Raw genomic sequence first — 20804 nt, 5'->3', positions numbered from 1 at the left:
CCACATAAGGAAAAAATTATATCTTTCTTTCTTGGTTCATACGCCAAAACGAATGGATAAGTTTAACGAAGGTGTAACCAGCAATGGTAACGAGTTAAAATATAAATATGTTAATAATGAATTGAATCGCATATATGGAAATTGCATTTTTCATGTTTCATGTATTTTATTTCCACAAAATTATGGATTCTTGAATACTAATATTATTACAAGATGGTAAAATTAGTAATAAAAATATATATTTGATAAAAGCTTAATAATTACTTGATAAAAATATTGGCCAATTTCTAATAATGTAAAATATTAAGGTTAGATTTATTTTGTTAGCTATTTTTATTTAACAGGCAATTTGAATTTGAATTTATATATTTTTAAAAAATCTTTACAGCTTTTTATTCTTAACATAAATTTTCGTGCATTACTTAGTTAATGTATATAAAAAGTTCTAATTGTGTTTTAAAATTGTCCATTTTAAAATAGTGCCTAGTTGTTAATTTTTATATTAACATATGAATTATAAATTGACCTAAACTGCATAGTCATAATTAGCAGGGATCCAAACCGAACCATTAAACCGCTAAAAACCGGTATTTTTTATCAAACCTGAATCGAACCTAAACCGCTAAAAAAATTTCTAGCTGAACCTGAACCGAACCGCTAATATGCCTCTGAACCGGTTCGAGCCTCATGATTTTATTCTTATAAAATAATATGTAAGTTATTATTAGTATATTAAAAAAATTTCAATTATATTTGAATTATTTTAAAGATTATCTTCAATCACATGCAGGATTGCCATGTCTCCCCCCATCAGCAAGAGACTCTCCCAATTTTTTAGTTTACACGCGGACATCTCTCTCCCACAAAACTACCGCAATTGGAAATCTCCCGTAAAAATCTATCGCAATTTTTTAATTTCTCCCGCAATTTATTTTTAGTGTTTTAACGTTTTTAATATATAAATAATAGTTTTGAGAGACATTAATTGATTATTTTTATATTTTTAAAATAAATTTAAAATATTTATTCGAAAAACATGTCTAGTTTGTAAATTTCTTTCTATCCTGTTTTATTTTTATCCAATAATAAATCTTTCATTCATATAAGTCAGTATAGGGGAGTATATCAACATCGATTGCAATACAAAATTATTCTCAAAAATAATAAATAATACAGATGCAACTACATTTGAGGAAATTGTATATATCTATCATGTAGTCCAACATTCACAGAGCTACATCATCACAATGTGCGTAGAATCTTTTTCTCATGATATATAACAACTCCAATATAAGTGCAAACCTTACTTGTGGCAGAACAAAAATGAGCAAGGCTATCACAAGTGTTTTAGTATCAGAATCCTAGAGGTCAATTCTAGACGATTTGAAAGATGGGCATCTATATGCAATTCTAACAGATGCATCAAGGGAAATATTAAAACATTTCCCTCGATCCCTTGCTATTTTAACAAGAATAAGAACATTTCAATAAAAATGTTAAATTTTTTTCCTCGGATAGTGAAAAATCCAACAATGTAGATAGCCACATAATGGTAAATATAGCTGATTCAGGGTTACCAGTGATTTGCATGTCAGCTTTCTGCGCTGATAATGCCTCTGTAAATTATGATAAAAACCAAAGTTAGAGAATTGAGGCAGTACAATAATGAATTAATACCAATTGGCTGTATATGCCATATACTACATAATTCTTGAAGAAGGCAATGAATGTACTATCTGTGGATGTCGAAATAATTGTGATGTGATGTTTTAACGAATTTAGTTCATCAACTAAAAGAGTTAATGAATTAAATAAGTTGGTGAAGTTGTCCTTGGAATGGTGTGAGTTGTTGCGATATATACCTATCAGGTGGTTATCATTAATACCTGCCATCGATTGAATTTTAAAATTTTACAAACCCTTAAAAAATACTTCTTAAATAGAGATTTTAAAAGCTGTCCTAAAATTTTGATTTGGGATTCATTTCACATGTAGGAAATCTACATCATGCAATTAATATTCAGTTGCAATCATAATATTCTTTATTAAAAAAGATTCACAAAATCATGCTACAGCTCTGTTCATCTCTACAGTTAAAAATGGCGCTATTGTCAAAATTATTATATTAAAATGTTCAAATAATATTCTAATTAATACATTTTTAAATGAAGCAAATATTTTTATTAGGACAATTTTAGAATATTTACAAATTTGATTTTAATAACTCTATTTACAAAAGTATTAATAATATGACCTTGAAATAGAAACCATCAATTGATGGTTTTTATAATTTAATAAATATATTAAAAATACCGAAAGACCTTGATGTCTTGTTTGAGGAGATTGTAATTCTCTCTATTTTTTATGATTCGCCAAAATACTTAGTTAGATGGTCTAAAAGCAAAGGAGAAATGGATAGAATTTTTTCGTAATAACGATAAATCCCTATGCTTGTAAAAAATATATGAGTATGTCTTCTCCTTACCACATTCTGATGCTTCACCCGAATGCATTTTTAGCCTGATGAAGACTGTCTGGAAAAAGGAGAGAAATCGGATTGCTTTAACAACATTAGAGGCCGAGCTAATGGTTAAACAAATATATATGTCATGCCAGAAATTTGATAAAGATCTCTATAACGACGGTATACATTTAATTCTATTATTTAAATCTCAAATAAATTTTAATTAAGTTTTAGCAATGGCGCCATAAAATTTACTGTCAATAATTAACTGTAAAGATGAACACATCTGCAGCATAATTTTGTGAATCTTTGTTAAGATTCTTCTGATTGCAACTACACATTAACAGCATGTAATAGATTTCCTACATGTGAAATCATTCCTAAATATACCTCTGCCATTCATTATTGAAAAAAATTTTCAAATTATTAGGACAGCTTTTATAATCTTTATTTAAGAAATATTTTTTTAACGGTTTATAAAATTTTAAAATTCTACGATGGCGGGTATTAGGATATCGCAACCAACATTGTGATGACTCAATTCTTTAAATACACTCTGTTTTTACCAAATTCACTGAGGCATTATCAAATCAGAAAACTGACATGCTATTTATTGATAATCTCGAATCTACTATATTTACCATTGGATTTTTTACTATTTGAGGGGAAAAAATTTAATAGTTTTATTGAAACGACCTTAATTTTGTTGAAATAGCTGAGGATCAAGGGAAATATTATTCATCTGTTAGAATTGCAAATGTATGCCCATCTTTCAAATCGTCAAGAATTGACCTCCTGGATTTAGGTCCTAGAACATTGATGATAGACTTGCTCATTTCTGTTCTACAAGTATAGTTTTCATTTACATTAGAGTTGTTAAATATTATGGGAAAAAGATTCTACCAACATTTCTCTGTGAACGTTGTACTACAAGATTCATTGTTGTGATGATTTAATGAAACATATTGACGATTATAAAACCCATCCATATAAAATTATAATCTTTGCAAAAATAATTAAAATATAGACAAAGCATTATTGAAATTTCTTTTATTATTCCTTTTGTTATTTTAATTATTTTTGCAAAGATTATAATTTTATATGGATGGGTTTAATTTAATCGTCAATATGTTTCATTAAATCATCACAACACTGTAAGTGATTACAATTACCGCAACAGTAGTTGCATCTGTATTATTTCTTATTTTTGAAGTACCTTATTATGTATTTAAACGTGATAAGTGATAATTAAGCGCCTATTCCTATAATGTTATACACACACACGGTATATTTCCAATTGCAGTTTTGAGGGACATCCGCAAATAATATATTTTTAATTGTAAAATTAAAATTGTTTTTTTTATAAAATTTTATCTTGTTTACATTCTTTTATATTTAAAAATGATCGTTGGTATTTTTTATAAATTAATATATATTAATAAATCAAGATGTTATTTTATTTTGAAAAATAGTTACCAACTTCGTATTCATATAAACTAATTATAAAAAATAATAGGCGGATAGGCCCTCAAAAATTTTTTTTAGCAATTTTTATATTTCTACCACAATTTTCATATTTCTCCCGCAATTTGAAAATTTTGACCTGGCAACCCTGATCACAAGTGTCTGCCCTAATTTTTATAAACTTTAGTATATTGTCATTTTACAACATTTTTTAAATATTTCAAGTTTATAAATTATAATGCTTAGAGAAAAATCAAATCCAAAATATTATTATAAATGACATGTCAAATCTAATATCATATTGGCAGTGCCGGCTACCCAAGTTAGTGTGAAAAGATGTTTTTCAACAATTAAATTTATACTATCTCCTTATAGATGTAATTTGAGTGAGACGAATTTTGAAAATATATTAATTGTGAGGCTTGATAATAAAAGAAACAAGAAATATTAAGTTTAATAAAATTTTATTTCTACTTTAAAAAATAAAATAATTATAATTATAATATGTATATCATCGACTGGTATATATACTGGTATATGTAACAAAACATTTAAATTAATACTCAATAATTATTTTACAAATTTGAATAAACAACACTATTAACATTCCCCTCCTCGGCAAAGCATCAAGTTGCTGCTCAGAGGGCGCATAAGTCTGTCTGATGGCGTGAGTCCATACGTTTTTGTAGATTAGAAAAGTTGGTGGATTAGTTCCATATTGGTTCTTTCTAGGTTGTCACATTAGGTTAGGTGCTGGTTATCATATTCCATTCCAACATCCAGAGCCAGGACACCATGAAGAAAGAAGCTTTTTGCATGAAAGTGCTAAGGTTTGATTCTAGTCATCTCCATAGATTAAGCAATCAACACAATAGGTAGTCATCACAATAGGTAGTCATATAAATAGAGTCATCTCAATGGATTTAGCAATCGTCACAATAGGTAGTCACCACAATAGGTAGTCACCACAATAGGTAGTCATATAAATAGAGTCATCTCAATGGATTAAGCAATCGTCACAATAGGTAGTCATCACAATTTCGAATTTAATTTAATTTTTACTTTTTTATTTTAATTTTAGGCAAATTTTATATATTTTCTTCTTTTTTTTTTTACAAAAACGTAACGGGGCGCCATAAAAGAAACAAGAAATAATTAAGTTGTATTTTGTTTTAAATAAATTTTATTTCTACTTTAAAAAATAAAATAATAATAATTATAATATGTATATCATCGACTGGTATATATACTGGTATATGTAACAAAACATTTAAATTAATACTCAATAAATTATTTTACAAATTTGAATAAACAACACAATATGTAACAAAACATTTAAATTAATACTCAATTAATTATTTTACAAATTTGAATAAACAACACTATTAACAGATAAAAAAAAATTTAAGTAAAAAAAAGTAAAATATTGTTCATATTAAAATTAAACATTGATATTTATTTTTATATAAATTAAATATTATTTTATAATATGCAATTAATAAAAATGAAGGTTTTATACATTTGTTTTTTAAATTAAAATAAAAAAATATTTTCCCTATACATAATTCGAATGTAGGTTTGAATACAAAAGTGTTCAAACCAGTTTTTAGAGATTCGAACCGAACCGATATTTTATTTTTTTACGAACCGAACCTTGAACCGTTATTTTTATCCGAACCTGAACCTGAACCGATATTCGTTTCGGTTTGGATCCCTGAAATTAGTATAAAATTTATGAAATATATTTAGAAAAATTTGAGACACTTAATATCCATTGAAAATGTATAAGCATTAAAATTTAATAAGAAGTGTTATAGTTATTTTTTAAAATAATATTTATAAAAATAAAATATTTTAAAATCAAAGTCTGAATTTGACCAAGTTGAAGAAAATGTCTTATACTATATTTGATAATGTAACCATCAAAGGCCTTATAGTACAAAATTTTTTGGTCCATTTTCTTATTTTAATATGGGATTCCAATGACCTTCTGATAAATGAGTTACACCCCTCAAAAATTTACACATATCATGGCTTGGATATTTATGGTGACCCTTCTAGAATATTCCCAATTTGTCTTTATCTCCCCTTGCCTTATTCTCTTCTATCATGGATAAATTCCCGACAAATGCATATATTCATTTTTTTCTATATAATATGGAAATTCATCAGTTGTGATAATTTTTATGTTTGTACCAATTTGATATCTAAACATTTTGCTTAATTCTATTATTTTTTTTTATGTTCCCATTTTTATTTATGTATTTATAATTAATAAACATAAATGTTTCACAGCAGATAACTTGCAATTATGTTGTGGCACACATTGAGATTAACCAATAGTCATAATGGCCGAGTTTCAGTGACTTACCCATTTTTTTATATTATCATTTTTTTATATTTGCTCACTCTTCGAATGTGGGTATATCATTTTTTATATTTGCGCACTCTAAAAGTGCGTATATGTCGTTTATTATATTTCCTAAGTGGGTTTATATCATTTATTATATTTTCTCAACGGTGTAACTAAAGTGAGAATTGACAGGTAAACTAAGTATGGACAGATAAACTGAGAATTGACTTGTAAAATTTATTTTTATTTTATAGCATAATTATATTTTAAAATTATAAATAAAATGTTTTTATTATATAAATCAAATTTATCCAAAATTAAAATTATCTACATAAATAAAATAGAACATGGAAGAAAAAGTAGTCTATAAATTTATAATATTATTATATAAAATATAACGCCCATAATAAAATTTTAAAATCATAAATAAATTTCGATGGTATAATAGATTTAAAATTTGGTTTTTAATTAAAAATAATATGAATTATAGGAGCATAATTCTTTGCTCTGGATTAATTTATTTGGTATAAACTTATAAAATCATAAAATAAAAGAAATTTGAAGTTTCCATCATTATTTTTGTACATTCTCAATTTAGTCATTTTTTTTAGATTTGAATTTAAAAAATATATAATTTTTTTGACTGAATTTGTGTAGAAAACTTATAAAAACATAAAATGAAAAAATTTGAAGTTTCCATCATTATTTTTGGAGTTATGATGTCCATTCTGAGTACAGTCATTTTTTTAGATTTTTGGGTTTTAAAAAATATATTATTTTTTTGACTCATTTTGTGAAATGTAAATTAACTTATATAAACATAAAACGAAAAACATTTGAAGTTTCCATCAATTTTTGGAGTTATGATGTCCATTCTCAGTTTAATCAAAAAAAATTTTTTTTTGTGTAAGCTAACTTATATAAAAATAAAACGAAAAAAATTATGACAATAAATAATATATATTAAATCAATTAGAAATAGCAATATTCCACAAATCTTATTAAATATAATTTTATAAAAAAGAATTAAGATAAATAGAAACTCGTTGTAATAAATAAGGTAATTCAAAAAATAAAATATAAAAACGGAAGTGGGACTTCAAGCATCTAAAAAACACGCAAAATTATTATTTATTATTAGTTTAAATTTTAAAATGATAACAATCTATTATAATAATCCTCAAAAATCGTCAATCAAATTTAGCCAATAATGTTCTTTAAAAAATATTCGTCCAATAAAAATGATTATAGCGTATTCGGTCCAATGATAATATCATACCAAATTCAAACATTCATGCACTTGCTACCATTACACTTTACATATCAGAAACGACTTCTTATACATCATAAACATCTTACAAAATCTTGTTTTAGTATTTCTCTTACACAATCTTCTATTAATATTTCACTTCTTACACAATCCACATATATTAATTAACACACATATATTAAATAAGTTTTTTTTAGGATAACTCATATGAAAAGAAGAAAAAAACCAAGTATAATTTTTTCAATATTTTTGAAATTATATTTTTTTTTTATAAATTAGAATAACTACTAAAATCTACCTCAATAAAAACAGATCAAGTTAAAAATTTAATTCACCATAAGATAGGAAAAGTTCTTATTCATTTTGATTTTAGCTAAATTATTTGACTTTTATATGGTATTGGTTTAATTATCCAAAGTTGTTAAATATTTATGCCTTCAATTATAATATATATATTCAAAAAAAAAACCAAGTTATAATTAATTTATGTAAATTACAAAATCACATCTCATAAGATAGGAAAATTTATGATTCATTTTGATTTTTTCTATGACTTTTTTATAGGAATTGGTTTAATTATCCAAAGTTGTAAAATATTTATGCCTTCAACTTATAATTTATATTCTTAAAAAAAACCAAGTTAAAAATTTTAATTTATATAAATTACAAGATCATACCTCATAAGATAGGAAATTTTCTGATTCATTTTGATTTTAGCTAAATTATTTGACTTTTGGTATTGATTTAATTATTCAAAGTTGTAAAATATTTATGCCTGCAACTTATAATATTTATATTAATAAAAAGAAACCAAGTTAAAAATTTTAATTTATATAAATTAAAAAATCACATTTAACAAGATAAGAAAAATTTCTGATTCATTTTGTAGCTAAATTATTTAACTTTTTTATAGGTATAGGTTTAATTATACTTGTAAAATATTTATGCCTTCAACTTATTATATTTATACTCATAAAAACAAACCAAATTAAAAATATTAATTTATATAAATTACAAAATCATATCTAATAAGATAGGAAAATTTATGATTCATTTTAATTTTAGCAAAATTATTTGACTTTTTCAGGTATTGGTTTAATTATCCAAAGTTGTAAAATATTTATCCCTTCAACTTATATTATATATATTCATAAAAACAAACCAAGTTAAAAAATTTTATTTATATAAGTTCCAAAATCATACCTCATAAGATAGGAAAATTTATATTCATTTTGATTATAGCTAAATTATTTGACTATCTTATGTGTATTGATTTAATTATCTAAAGTTGTAAAAATTTCTTATTCATTTTGATTTTAACTAAATTATTTGACTTATAGGTATTTGTTTAATTATCCAAAGTTGTAAAATATTTATACCTTCAACTTATAATATTTATATTCTTAAAAACAAACCAAGTTAAAATCACACCTCATAAGATAGTAAAATTTCTGATTCCTTTTGATTTTAGCTAAATTATTTTACTAGGTAAAATTTTTCACCCATCATATAATAAAATTAGTAAATTTGTGTTATAATACATGCGAAATATTATTGTACTTACATAATATTTTATTCACCAATGTAAAAATGTTGTTTACACATATAATAAAAATTTATTTCATTATTATAATAAATTATTTATATTTATATTCTTAATTCAATAACAGATAATTTTCTTTATATTTTTAACTAATTTATGAAAGTATTTCTATCTTACGAGAAAATCTATAAAGTTATCAAAACATTTTAATTAATAGAGGGGCTACTTTAAAAATATAGAATATTTTAACATTATCCTATTATAGATTTTTGTATTGTAAATCTGCACATTAAATTATTTTAGAATTATATAAGACTAAAAGATTTGATATCAATTTTTTAATTAATATTTTATCTTTAACTAAATTATGAATATAATTGTATCTCACGAGAAAACGTTTACACGTTCACCCAATTTTCCTATGACCTATGTTTTTCCACGGTAATTCGGATTATCAAACATTTAATAAACCAAAAATATATTAACTGATGAATACGAATTAGAAGAGAAACCCGAAGTGGAAGAGAGAACCGAAGAGAGTGCAGGACATAATAAGCACTAACGATGAATTGAATTACAAGTCAAGATAGTTATCCAAAAAGAATACGAACGAAACCCAATAGATTGGTGATAAGTATTGAATTGCTGTTTTGTTATTTTTGTATTTTTTGTAAAATGTTTATTTTCATTATTATATATTATCATATGAATTTGAATTTGAATAACAAAAAATTATATTATTTATTATGAGATGAAATAAAATGGCGAAAATTCTATTACTACAAAAAATACAACAAAAGATTTCTATATTTCCATAATTATTAAAAAAAACACTATAAAAATGGCGCGGTCGATAAAAAGTTTAACGAATTCAAACTTGTGCAAATTTTAATTAGCTGTACTATTTTGGAACCTGAGTCCTGCATTAACCCTATTTTTACAGCTATGATCCAAGACTTTTTTAATAAATATATTTGTCCAAACAATCTGATTTAATAATATATCCAGTTGGTATGAATTATAAAATTGTAATATTTAATATATATAAAAAACAATATGATAAATATTTACAAAAACTATTATAATATATATTATCAAAATTATAATTAATACAAAAATAACTTTCACTTACACAAATTAAAGATTTTATCAGCTTATTTATTTTTTATATCTACACTGACGCATCAGCTGCGCAATATAAAAAGAGAATTTTTTTTTTAAATCTTGTTATCATGAATCAGATTTTGACCTGGTGTCTGAAGTCCTCTCTTTGCATGTCAATATATTTTTGATTTAAGTTTACTTAAGCTCAAAGTAAATACAGAATGTACTATCCGAGTTCCTGGAATGAGGCGAGCTAAACTGAATCTTTCTCGAAGTTTAATCTCTCTAAATTGTACCGTTCGTTGAATGTAAAATTTACTTGATGGCATGTTTTGTTTTGCAAACTGATATAAATCAACTGGTGTTAAGTCCAGAACTCATATGTTGAAGGCTTGAACGCGCTGCTGATTCTTTTAATGTTCCTCCAAGCGCGTGGACCTTTTCCATGAGAAAAATCCTGCAAAGATACCATTTTCACCACCCGGGCCGGATTTTTTTTCAAATATTTTTTTCGGCCCGGTCCAGGTTTTATATTTTTAGGCCCGGTCCAGATTTTTTAAAAATATATTTTATTTATTTGAATTTTATAGCTAATAATGGCGATTTCAAATATTTGGTTTTAAAATAAATGGCCCGGCCCGTATATTTTTTTTAAAAAAAATTTCAGGTCCGACCCGGTTATATTTAAAACAATTAAAATACGGCCCGGTATGGCCTGCAGGTCTCTGGAGGACTTTAAATTAAAATAATCTTAAATGCCTATATTTTTTTTTATCTGCAAATTCGTAACAAATGTGCATGACGATTTTTGATCGTTAGCCACAGTAAGAAAATAAATTAAAATACTGAGGAGAAGAATGTTTCCTTTTTACATATCCACATGGACCATCACCCATCCTTCTTTTACCCCATAATAGAGGAAAATATATGATTGCCCATTAATCAAATAATAGGCAGGACGTACCTACAAATCACCTTAGGAAATTCTATTAATAAGCGTAAAATGGAATAAGATTAAAACAAGAGGAATTTTTTTTATAATTGTTTGAATATAAAATTTTAAAATATAGCGTCCAAATAATAATCAATTTCATACGCGTAGCCAGGATTTTCCTAAGGGGGAGGGGAATTAAAAAATTACTGGGGGTTTCGCCCCCAGACCCCATTTTAGTTGGGCCTTCGGCCGGATTACTTTAGTCGATATATAGTCATAAAATATTTTTACAAGATAGGAGGTTAATTTTAATAAAAAAAATAAGCCTGGAACAAATATGAAATATATTTTTATTAGTTATCTAAAATATAATAAATTACTTGTAATACATTTATATAAAAGCATGGTAATAATTTACTACAAACAAATATAAGAAATATATTTATAAAAAGTAAGTAGACATATAGTTGATATTCCTCTATTATATAGAATTAGTTACCAAATACTAGGTAAAATTCCACTTTTACAGACATATCTGACAGTTAGAGAATATATTACAGTTAAAATTTTAACAATTTTTACTTATCAATATTGATAATAAATATGCAACAATTTGCATTCAATTTTTTAACGCCATCTAATTATTTTAAATATAAATTATATTAAAAATTAATCTTCATATTATTCATCCCACAATGTATTTAAAAGATATTTTCTGATGTCCTTATCAATATTTTATAGTTTTCTGTAAAATATATTGTTAGAGATAATTATTTAAAATAAAATAAATAAATTATATTAATTAAAATAAGTTAAAATAATTATAATATATGAATACATCGCGATTTCTACTGATGACCTTTTATAAATATATCGCTTATGACCTTTTATAAATATATCGCTTATAATCTTATATAAATATATCGCTTACGACCTTTTATAAAATATATCGCGACTTTTACAAACTTATTTTATTTTATTTATTTTATATTCAAATTCATATTATTTTATAAAACTATATAAACTTTAAAATTTAGACATGTTCAATAATGTTAAATTAATTTTTTATAAATAAATTTTTGTCTCATCTTTGCCTGCCACCGTGTCTATTTAACATATATAATTCGCTAAAATGGTAAAAATTACTTGATTGCCATATGATTATTGATAAAATTAGATATACTGTAAATCTACAACATATAATATTCCACTGTTTGTATTGTGCTTTAATTTTTTTTATTTAATTTATGATTTAATTTTATTAATAGTTTTATAATTATATTTTACTTTTATTAAGATAAATAAATTAAAATTACTCACTTTATAAATAATTATATTTTATATATTATATTATTTAGTAATTTTATGGATCTATTATTAATAATTATAATACATTTCACTTTTGTCTTAAGACTTATCTTTGACTTATATTCCATATCTTAAAAAACATTTTTGGTTCACTTTTTTTATATATAAATGCTTTCTCCCAAAAATGTATAAACTATGATGAATAGTTTTATAAAAAAATATCAACTTATACATTCTTTCTTTCAAATTATTGTTTTAAGATATATGCATACATTTTTGGGGGTCAGGGAGTGGGGGGAAGACTAAGGGGGATTTTTTTATCAGCTTAAAATGATATTCACATAAAGTGATAAATTTCTGAAGGGGGGATGGGAATTTCCCCTTGCCCCCCCATGGCTACGCCTATGATCATTCCTTATGAGCTGTTTGTTTAAATATCGCCCCAGAATATCATATTGATTATACTGAATTGATTTTTTCTAAATTTTAAATATTAAATTTAAATTTAAAAAAAATAACAATATTAAATTAAAAATATATTTAAACAGTTTTTATTTATTTATTTATATATTATATTTATACATATATTAGTTATAAGGGGGGAAAAGAGAGGAGTAAAGTTAAAACTAATCATCATGTGGGATGAGGCTACCTATGAAACTAATGTAATTAGCTTTGTGAATAACAATGGCGAGTCTTTGTCTTAGAACCTTCGTGAGGTTCATCCGTAAGTTTGCGAATGTACGAGCCAAGTTCCTTGAAAAAAGATAAAGCACAATTTCCAAAGGTTGCAAGGGTTGTGGAAATGATGGGAATGAAATATATTCTTGAGAAATTTCGAAATATTTTGCTATTTTAAGTGACTCCTATTTCTCAAGAATGTTAAGGGTTTGATTGGAAGGTGCCAGAGAATCAATACATGAGTAATGCCAGACCTTGAATTGACCATGCTTCCAAGGAATTTGAGAAATCCCATCGGGACGTTTACCATCAGATCTGAAAAGACCAGAAGATTTGAGAATAGAGGGAATTTGAGCAGATCTTAAAGCTCTTAGAATGAACGAATTGCATAAATTATGTCTAACGATACGACCTTTACACGAACTACCAATAAAAACTATGTCTTCCATTACCCAAAAAGGCAGAACTACATCCTGAACATGTGTGGGGTGGTTGGGTTATTAGGCAGTTTAAACGAATACCAATGGCGTGAGTGAGCTAATTTTGGTTAAGTTGTAATTGTAATTAACTGAGGGAATGGCTTCAGGAAACTCATGGCCTGAACCATTAAGCAGCGAGGAGAATAAAGGACGGTCAGCAGAACCGTAGCCACGGGTGTGGGGGGCCCCCAAACCTGGCCCCCAGAAAAAATCTTGGCCCCCAAAATTTTTTCTGCCCCCCCCCCCCCCCCAAATTTGAATTTTTTTTTAGAATTGATTATTTTTTTAATATAAATTTTGAATATTTATTCAAAAATATTCATTCTCATAGTTAGTATAAATTTATATTATTATTTCATGACTTATATGATATTGATATAGGGCAATACCTATATATTATTATTTCATATATATTTATTTTATATAAGATAAGAGACAGACATTTATTATTAATATTATCATTTTTGTATAATTTTAATTATTAAAATAAATATATTCACTCATATTTCAAGATATGAATGAAACTAATAATCTAGAAAATGACCCTCACTACACTCAGGAGGAGGAAGATGGTAAATAGTTTAAAATTTAACCCAAATTTTTCTATTTATATATTTTTGACAATATCAATAGGAGTAGGAGATTATGGTGTTTCATTATTACATTTTGATTTTAAAACAAATAAAGACGAAGAAGAGACTCAATCAGCAGCTCAGTCTCTCATTGTCAAGAAGCAACTAGTAATTGATTTATAAATATAAAAATATTATATTTTTTTGTTAATCTTTAAAGATATAATGTTTATGACTTTTTTCTAGTTTTTAATACTGAAATTTTACTGATCAACTTTACTGATAATCTTCATCGTTGGGCACTACAGTAACTTGTATCTTAAATACAAGATAAATTTTGTGTTTGTTCATTTTCAGCATGCCCTTCCTTCGCCCATCCTGATGACCATTATTATTTATGACCCTTTCCCTCATTACAATTTATTAATTATAATATTTTTAGTGTCAAAAAAGTCCTCTAATGGTTCAATTCAAATCCCAGGTGACATTGGCCAGAATAAACCAAATCATATCAAATTAAACAATTACGCGAAAAAAGATATCAATGGAAGGCAAAGATCATTTCAAAAATCATGGTATAGAGGCCGAGACTGGTTGGAGTATAGTGTAGAAGCTGACGCTGCCTTTTGTTTTCCATGTAGGAAATACTTGTGTAATCCAAGTGATGAATTTGGACAAACGGGATTCAGAAATTGGAAAAATGCGTTAGCTGCCAAGAAGGGACTGCTAAAACACGAGAGCTCAAAAGCTCATTTAAATTCAATTAAAATATGGCATGATAAAAATCAAAATATAAACAAAGGTACAGAAATAACTAAAATGTTGGGAGGTGATCAAATTAATCGTAACCAATATTATATTAAATCAATATTTGATTTAATGCTATTTCTTAGCATACAAGAGCTACCTTTCCGTGGGACTGGTTCAACAAATATTACGGATGCTGCAAAAGATGAAAACATAATTTATTCTTCTGGGCTTTAGCAATGTTTTCCTACACCATCCAAAAAGACCCTGAATTAAATAAAATTATGAAATTTATACACCAAAATGCCCAGTATATATCACTACAGATTCAAAACGAAGTAATATTCATTATGCAGATATGGTGCTTGAACATATTTCAGACAAATATAATAAAAGCGAGATGCCTTTTTTTTTGTCTTAAGGCTGATGAGACAAAAGATGCTTCAGGTTGTGAAAACCTGAGCATAATAATTCGCTATATTTTTTCTGGAGAAATCCAAGAAAATTTAATAGGAATCATAATTTAGAGTGTGCTGAAAACATTACAGATTGCATTTTAAAGCAACTTAAGGATCTAAATATTAATTCAGCTAATACAATAAGCCAGGCATATGATGGTGCAAACGTTATGTCTGGCCGAAATGGAGAAGTTCAAACACTTCTTCAAAAAAAAATTAATAAAAATGTTCCTTTTATACATTGCTACAACCACAAGTTGCATCTTGTGGTTCAAAATTGGTATAATAATATTGTTATTATATCTAATTTTTTTAATTTATCAAATGCATTGTATAATTTTTTCAGGCGTTTTAACGTATCCTGCAAATATACAGACTACACCCTTAAGAGACTTTTAGACCAGAGGTGGACTGGTCATTTGGAAACATCTCGCATTATTTATGAGAATTTTGAGGCTATTGGTGAAGTATTATTTTACTTTTCTAATAGAACTCTTAATTCAGAGGTTTCAATTCATGATTCAGTCGAAGCCTCTGGTCTTTTATCTCAATGTATTAATATAAATTACATTATATTAGCCATCATAATTTATGAGATATTAATTACAATAGATCCACTAAATAAGTATCTACAATCAGTAGGTACTAATCCAGTGGATGCTAAAAATTTTATTGATTCTACTATCAATATATTAAAAAATAAAAGAAGTGATAATTCTTTTGCTTTGATTATGATTAAGGCTGAAAAACTTTTATCAAAATTTAATCTTACACCCCAAAAATCATCACGGGTACGCAAAACGCCTAAAAATTCCAAGATTTTTTAGTTGATAGCAAACTAGAATTCGATTGTGAAAAAGACTCCAATTGGAGTTCTTTAAAAAGGATATATTATGAAATTATAGATAACTTTGTGGATCGTTTTTTTAGACCGATTTACAGAAGATGATTTTAATTTTTTTTCATCTTTTAATACATTGTCCCCCCTTGACCCTGATTATTTTTTATCAGATAAAATGGCCCCATTAAAATCCCTGTTAAACTTAAATATGGAAACACTGCATCATGAAATGAAGATAGCAAAAGGATTGCTAGCTTCGGAAGCTAATGAAAATCATAATTTTGAAAATATCTTACATATTATGTATAAAAAAATAAATATAATCATGCATTTAAAGAATTATATAAATGCTACTCAGCAGCGATAATCATTGGGATATCAACGGCTTCTTGCGAGGCCTCGTTCTCTACATTAAAGAGAGTTTTATCTAGCAGTAGAGAGTCAATGAAGGATAAACGTAAACAAAATTTAGTATTAATGGCGTATGAAAAAAGAATAACGCAGAATTTATCTTTTAGTTCATTTATATTAAAATTTAAAAATAAAAATCGCCGTATTCTATTATAGTAATATTTTGTTTTGTATATGCATATTATAGTATTATTTTGTTTTGTATATGCATATTATAGTATTATTTTGTTATTAAATTTTTAATAAAAATAGGAAAAAATTTATATGAATGCTTAATTATTTGTTTGATTTAAAAAAAATAGAGCCCCCCCCCCCCAAGTAAGCACTTGGCCCCCCTAAGTGAAAATTCCTGGCTACGGCCCTGACGGTCAGATAAGCATTCTGAAAAGAAGTGATTCAACGCAGCTTGCAATAATAGGCCTATCCCAGTTCATCTGCTTATTCGTTTCTGGAAGTGGGTGATCAGCGATAATTCGTGCTTTCCACTCGATAATAGCATTATCATAGGAAGGGTGGGGTTTTATCAAATGGGAATTTACTATATTTTTTGTTAAAAGACAACTGGATATGAAGGCTGTTAAGGCAAGATCGGAAGGATATCTGATACCAAGTCCACTCATCTGGGTAAAAAAGCTTGTGTCCACGCTATTTCATCGAATTTGAGGTTTAGAATATTTTCGATTAGGACTTTAATCCCATTTTCATAAACACAGAGAGGTATGGGAAATTTAAAAATAGGAGTTGATCAAAGCGCATATAGAATACGAGGAATATTGAAAAATTTTTTCAAGAGGATAAAGGCTTTATGGGAAGGGAGAAGCGAAAATAAATCAGCCAGCTCAAAAAGTGTTTCAAGTGTAGAATGTAGAAAGGAAGATATTGCTGTGTATCCCTGTTAATCGAGATTGACTTTTTAAATTAACTTAAATTGCTTTTATTTTAAACATGTTAGCCTTTAACCATGTATTTCGTTTAAATTGTTCTTTTTATAATACATATATATATATACCTTATTTTATATTTATTTTTAGTATCATTTTTAGTTTTAGATATATTTATAATAAATAAAACATTTTTTGTCCATGCAACACCACCGTTATTGATATATAACCCCCAACAGGAGCTCCTAAATGGTATAGTTCCTTAAGGGTGGTCAGTTTGAAGTTGTGTGTGTCGATTGAATTGATAGGAAGGAATTCAAATAACTCAGGGTTAATGGTACAATAGCAGACCCAGCCTCCTTGATTAAATTAACTAATTTATTGACCTCCTCATTGGAACCACCAAGTATACCATCATCGATATACCTGGCATGCAAGGATAATGAGCACGTCGTTTGAATGGACTTAACGATGCCACTGATGCCTAAACAGAAAAATAAGGAACCTAGGGAGTCTCCCTGTTGATTATATTTTGATTAGCAATAAAATTACATTTTAACACCAAGGACATTTTCCCTGACTATCTAATATATATAATCTCCATAATCACATAATGATCGTTTTCGTATCTCCTTAATGTATTTAAAATTTAAGGAGACTATACAGTGTAATGTTAATTTTTTAAAAAATTTTTTTTTTTGCCATCCCGGATTCGAACTAGCGACTTCACGATTGGAAAGGTAAACGTTCTTTCAATGCAGCACTCCTCAACTTTTTATTTTACGATAATAATAAATATATATTTTTTTAATTTTTTTTTGCCATCCCAGGGATTCGAACTTGCGACTTCACGATTGGAAGGCAAAGTTCTTTCAACGCAGCCACCCTTAACTTTTTATTTTACGATAATTCTTCATATATATTTAATTTAAATTAACAATCATTTTATGCACCAATTTCAACATAATTAATTATATAGATGTTGAAGGGTAATTATTTAGTTTGTGTGTATGGTATTAACAGGGTTGGGCAAATTTTTAGAAAATTGTATTCGGATACAGATACTTTATAAAATTTTGTATTTAAGATACAAGATACTAGATACTTTAGAAAAATAAAAATTTCAATAAGATATAAGATACTTGTATTTTTTAAAAAAAAGTATCTAAGATACAAGATACTTTTTTAAAAAACTTTAAATAGTCAAAATCAAAATGTATAAAGCTTTATTTTCTTATCTATAATAATTTATAAAAAAATACTTAAAATAAATTGTATAAAATAACAAATTTATTATAAAAGATAATGCGATATTCCATTTAATAATTATATAATTAGTAAATAATAATAAATCAGCATCATAAATCAGCATTATTTTTTAATATTATTAATTTTTCAAATGATTTATCGTTCAATCTTTGACGATTTGGTCTATTAACCATATTAGCAAAGCTAAATAATCTTTCAACGGGGGCTGAGGAGGGTAATATTGTGTTATATTTAATAAATATTTCTTTTATTTATTTATAACTATTTAACATATTTATACTCCGCCTGTCATCTTTCATATAATTTAGGACCTCTATTTCAATATCATTTATTGAATTATTAGAATTGGATGTGGTACTTTTAAGACAAAAGTAATCATCATCTTCATCAGTTGAAGATTTTGTTGAAGTATTAATTTCAATATTATTTTTAAAAACAATTAAAACTTCATGTATAATAAATCCTGAAGGTATTTTTTTTCTTTTTCACCATCAATCCAACGATTTTTAAAATAGGGATGAGAAATAGTTGCCAAAAATGCACTTTTAAAATTGTTATCAAAATCATATATATTTTTAAATCTTTTATTTAAATAATTTTCTATGGCAACAGCTAATGGTTTGCAAAATTGTAGATTGGTTTGAATTAAATTTCTAATTTTTTTTAACGACATTTAAAATTGGAGCTGATTCTCCATAATAGCAGTTGATTTCACTCTGTATTTTGTCAATCGCTATAGCCAATGGGGCCATTATATTGCAATATTCTTCTAAATATTGAATTTCAATATCTCTTAATTTAGGAAATTCTAATTTTTGACATAATTTAGGAAGTTCGCCTTTAAATTTTAATAAACTATGAAGACTATCATACAAACTATTCCATCTAGTGCAACAAAGTGTAACTAATTGTTTTCCTAAAACTGCTTTGATAAGTTCTGCAGTTTTAGGTCTATTATTTACATTCCATTTAGTACATTTAGCTATTGCAGGATGATGAATTTTAGAAATGTTAGGAGAATCCTTAATAGCTCTCTCGACATCTGTTGTGGCAATTAGACATATCGTATGGCACAAACAACGAATGTGTTGAGGCAATGTTATTGAGGCTTCTTTAGACCCTTAAATAAACAAATAAATAATTTTATTTAAATAAAATTTTTTACTAAATTTACAATATCATAATAAATTTTAAAGAAGTATTAAATAATACTTTCAATGATTTCGAATTCTATACATTCATCATCATTGATGTCAAAGTCATTCTCTACAGCTTCCATGGAATATCCAAACTCCTTGAAAGCTTTCTTAAAGTTAGAGCCGTTATCTGTAACAGTTGCTATAACTTTTTCGTCAACACCAAAGTCACGATGAATTTCTTTATTATGATCATCTTGAAGTACTTCAAAAAATTTGCTTTTCAGTTGAAGAATCATCTGAAGACGAAGATAAACATATTATTCTATTTTCTTCTTCCATAATTTTAAAATAGACAGATATGATTCAAATATGGTAGTTCTAATTGTTAGCAAATTGCTATGTGACGACAAACGTCATATATCAAAAATTATCTTAAAAGAGGTAAAATTGTTGCATGTGTACTGTGAGCATGTATTGGAAATATCAAAATTTAAAATGGTTTGTTTAAAATTTAAATTAGGATGAACATATTTTCAGAATGGTACTTTAATATGTATTCATGAATTTCATATAAATACCAGGAGCTCACCAGTAGAATCATAGGTAAATCAGAAATTTACCCTTCATTTGATTATAATTTTGAAATTAGACAGATTTAATTTTTATAAGCCCCTTACAACAGACCTATTTTTCTGATTCAAATAAATTATTTGGGATTTCCTGGGCTTGGGAAATATTTTTCACCATTAATATGGACTTGGACCTAGCTTGAGAAACATTTTTCATAATTATTATAGTCTAAGATTCCTGTGAATTTTTTAATTTTAAATATGGACTAGAAATTGGCCTGAAAATATCTTTTAAAGACATGGCAAGGCCTGATCAA

At 26.4% G+C, this 20804-nt stretch overlaps 1 protein-coding gene across 1 annotated transcript; it reads left to right on the top strand.

The window, feature by feature from the left end:
* The first annotated feature begins 14114 nt into the window (after positions 1–14114).
* Positions 14115–15156, top strand: LOC135922373 (uncharacterized). Its single transcript, XM_065456761.1, has 3 exons — positions 14115–14172; positions 14234–14340; positions 14626–15156. Exons 1-3 carry the CDS (start codon positions 14115–14117, stop codon positions 15154–15156), a joined length of 696 nt encoding a protein of 231 aa, XP_065312833.1.
* Positions 15157–20804: the final 5648 nt, after the last annotated feature.

The sequence above is a fragment of the Gordionus sp. m RMFG-2023 genome, chromosome 1, assembly GCF_954871325.1.
Source record: "Gordionus sp. m RMFG-2023 chromosome 1, tfGorSpeb1-WG-v2, whole genome shotgun sequence".
Classification (NCBI taxonomy): domain Eukaryota; kingdom Metazoa; phylum Nematomorpha; class Gordioida; order Chordodea; family Parachordodidae; genus Gordionus; species Gordionus sp. m RMFG-2023.
The sequence above is the reverse complement of the archived record's forward strand: the minus strand, read 5'-3'. Positions and strand labels throughout refer to the sequence as shown.

What these genes read in the sequence shown, in the direction of transcription:
- LOC135922373 (XM_065456761.1), top strand. Translation starts at nt 14,115, where the DNA reads ATGAATGAAACTAATAATCTAGAAAATGACCCTCACTACACTCAGGAG. An exon ending in CACTCAGGAGGAGGAAGATG is followed by an intron (nt 14,173 to 14,233) that starts GTAAATAGTTTA and finishes CAATATCAATAG; the next exon opens with GAGTAGGAGATTATGGTGTT. An exon ending in TCATTGTCAAGAAGCAACTA is followed by an intron (nt 14,341 to 14,625) that starts GTAATTGATTTA and finishes GTGTCAAAAAAG; the next exon opens with TCCTCTAATGGTTCAATTCA.